The 3,281-nt window shown below is 35.4% G+C and overlaps 1 protein-coding gene across 3 annotated transcripts; it reads left to right on the top strand.

Moving 5' to 3' along the window:
- Positions 1-283: 283 nt before the first annotated feature.
- On the top strand, positions 284-2,653 carry LOC110705993. Of its 3 annotated transcripts, XR_002508171.1 has the most exons (4): positions 287-966; positions 1,749-2,188; positions 2,270-2,394; positions 2,482-2,653. XR_002508171.1 is itself a non-coding variant. In XM_021883911.1 (2 exons), exons 1-2 carry the CDS (start codon positions 460-462, stop codon positions 2,130-2,132), a joined length of 891 nt encoding a protein of 296 aa, XP_021739603.1. In that variant the 5' UTR covers positions 284-459; the 3' UTR covers positions 2,133-2,653. The 3 variants fall into 3 exon arrangements, 1 of the variants encoding a protein (XP_021739603.1); XR_002508170.1 differs by having other exon boundaries at positions 2,270-2,653; XM_021883911.1 differs by having other exon boundaries at positions 284-966; positions 1,749-2,653.
- Positions 2,654-3,281: the final 628 nt, after the last annotated feature.

The raw sequence follows: 3,281 nt of genomic DNA, 5'->3' as shown, positions 1-3,281 counted from the left end.
GAAAGTATGAGTGTGGTAAAAGGACATGGATTCACCATGGTAATTCACCTTAATTCACGTGATACTCTTTTTGACAATGACAATGCAATGGCAATGACAGACTTCCTCATGATTCAAATATTGTTGACAATGACAACTCAATGCCAAAAGTCATGGGAAGTAAGCATGTCATTCGGACTGCTGTTGTACTATTTTCTATGAGAATGGTAATAATGGTAATAAAGTGTCGAAGGACGTGCTACGGAGTGTTGAACACCACTAAACTTATCCAACTTATGGTACTATTCAATCAGTAATTTGACAATGAGCAGTGAACCATCAGAAAGTTGTCTTTTGCTAGCTTCTATTGTCGTGACATGTTTGGCCCCTATGACCTTACTTCTTGTAGAAATATTTATTTATTTGGTTAGACGGACGTAGAAACACCTTACCCTCTTTTCTCTTTTCTTCATTCCCACCATGGAACCTAACAAAGAAGTGCCTTACCCACCTGGGTTCTTCGCGGCTATGGCGATTGATATCGCCAAACACTGTTTCAAGTACAACACGAACCCTGTACAAGAAATGAACTTCAATGACTATGTCTATTTTCATAGCCAAAGCGGAAAATTGACCTTGCATGTCGTTGAATACGATATTCTGAGGAAAATTGTCGCCAACCCTAAACAAGAGCAGCACCGCATGGACAGGTTGATGATGGTCAATGAGGCTGGTGAGATTTTTCCGGCTCACTTACCCAACATTGCTGATGTCGTTGGTAAATCGAAGGTGCAAGCTGCCATTCGTGAGATGGAAAAGGATGATAATGTCGAGTATGAGGGTATAACCAAAATCGTTTCGAAATTGTTGATGGACAAGATAGACTCGAAGCCAATAATACCAACGAATGGCCCTATATACTCCCTTGGAGTGGCTGGCTTCAAAACGGAATTCAGCAGCTACACGAATGATGTTCTGTTCTTGCAGGTAAAATACGTACCCTCGTCTCGTCTAATTTTATCGTAATTTTTTCTTGTAATATGACCAAATTTAATCTTTTGTTGTTGAGACGTAAATTTAAGTTAATTTACTTGATACCAATTTTTGTTCCATTATCGATTATTGGGGTTTTGAGAAAAATATAACATTTAAGTTTGGATGGTAGTTCGACCTTCGAAGTAGCTAGACTAATTTAGCTAATTGTAGTGGGGTTGCTTGATTAATTCTATTGTTGGTTGAGTAATTTTTCAATGCTAAGTTAATGATGATATATTTTCAATTAAGTTAGTCATGATAATTTTTAAGTTATTTTTAAGTTAATCATGATAATTTCAAGTTTTTAAATAACATTAAAGTTATCGAAGGATCAATAGGGTGATGGAACTTTTCGAAAATTATAAATCTCAAGGTCTTGAAATTAGTTTCAAGGCGTAATAAACTAATTAAATTATCAGAGTCAAGGCTTTGAGATTTACTTCAAAGACTTAAAAACAAATTTTGAAACTTAAGCACAGCCTGTAAGCTCATAATATAACATATTGCAACATGGGTTTCACTTCCATCATTCATAAATAAACAAAAACATTAAGGCCCATCAAGGTGGAGTCTTTAGTTATCATGACTCATGATTGTGATAAACGATGATAAGTGGCCCAATTATCCGATAATTTTTTATAAAATAACTTTGAACCATGATGACATGATTTTCTATGTTTAACAAGTTTGCCGAGTTCAGGGACTTTAACATAATTTGCTCAACATCTGTTTAGGTGAGGTCTCCTATCACGGAGATCAATTATTCCGTGTTTAGGGACCAGTTCATCCCAGATGACCTGACAAGCCGCTACCAATCTGTCAGCCTTTGTCCGGAGCTAGATGGTAACAAGAAAAAACTAGACATTGGAGTTGCTGTTGTGCTTTGGAATGTCCAGAGGATCACCCGGCCATCCTTTGTCGACCACTTTGAACAAATTGTTGCAACCCATAACCCAATTCTAATGATAGTTACAGAGGTGGGGGCAACATCCACCAATTGTGAAAGGATTCTAGCAAAACTAGGCACAACTATGTCCTGGCGGCATGACGCGGGTGGAGGTTTGCTTAGAGGGACCGTGGTGTTCTGGGATCCTCAAAGGGTGATTCGACCATGCTGATAGCTGCTGATGACTCGAATAATGACCGTATTATGGGCACCGTTAATGCATTTGAGGTTGAACTCCCTCAATGTTGTTTAAAAAATCATATTATTAGGTTACTTAATTAACTCACTAATTCTTTAATTTGAATGTAGGAAATAGCTTTCTAGTTACGGTGAAGACTAGTACCAAGTGCATATTGCTTGCTGATGGTGAAGGATGTTGTGTCTAGTGAGAAGATCTGTATTGGTACTCTGAGTATGTGTCTTGTAGGACTATGGTATGTGCTGTTTAAACTTGATCGGTTTAAGTGAATCAGAACTTGTAGCGTACTATGTTATGATGAAATGATGTTTTTGTTAAACAGGAACCGTTTTAAGTTCAACATTTTGCGCTGCAATTTCAAAGTCTCGTTTTTAAAAAGTGAATCAGTTTATTCTGCCTTGAAAATGATCTCAAGACGTTGAGATTTGTACTAGTACTCTAACCCCCCCTTGAAACTTTATATGTATATATATATATGAATGAAGCCACTTATTTTGAACATTTCATATATGATTTTTATTACATGTTTCAAATGCTTATAATCACATTTTAGTTTAACTCGCAGTGTTACAATCTGTTGAAAAGTCAACTCGCAATTTTACAATCTGTTGAAAAGTCAAAGCTTTGAATTGAAAAGTTGTCATACTCTATTCTAATAAAACAACAGACCCTATATAAAAACTGTATTCAAATGTTAATGATACTAGTTCCAAAACTGTATTTCTTTATGTAAACCCTACACGTGATTTAGAGATGTAAATGTGGGCGGCACGATATAAATCAATATATGAATTCCTTTATGATAATGTTATTCATGTGATTTTAAAAAGAAGAACGTGCGCTAATCCTAACCATCTTTCAACCAATTTTTCTTTACAAAGCAAAACGTGGATGGTGCTATTACTGCTATATAAAGTTATGAATTCCTATGTGTAAACAATTCACAAAATTTAAAAAACTTACTCTTTAACACATTCCAATTAGTTACATTTCTTTGTTATATAAACTATTTACTTGATTTAATAGGAAAGTGATTCAACGTCTTCCTATGCACGTATCAAAATGCAAATGTTACAATATAAATATATCAATTCCTTTACATGAATCATTCATGTGTTTTAA

Source organism: Chenopodium quinoa, unplaced genomic scaffold (assembly GCF_001683475.1).
Source record: "Chenopodium quinoa cultivar QQ74 unplaced genomic scaffold, ASM168347v1, whole genome shotgun sequence".
NCBI lineage: Eukaryota > Viridiplantae > Streptophyta > Magnoliopsida > Caryophyllales > Amaranthaceae > Chenopodium > Chenopodium quinoa.
Note: the sequence above shows the minus strand (reverse complement) of the source record. Positions and strands in the feature narration are given on the sequence as shown.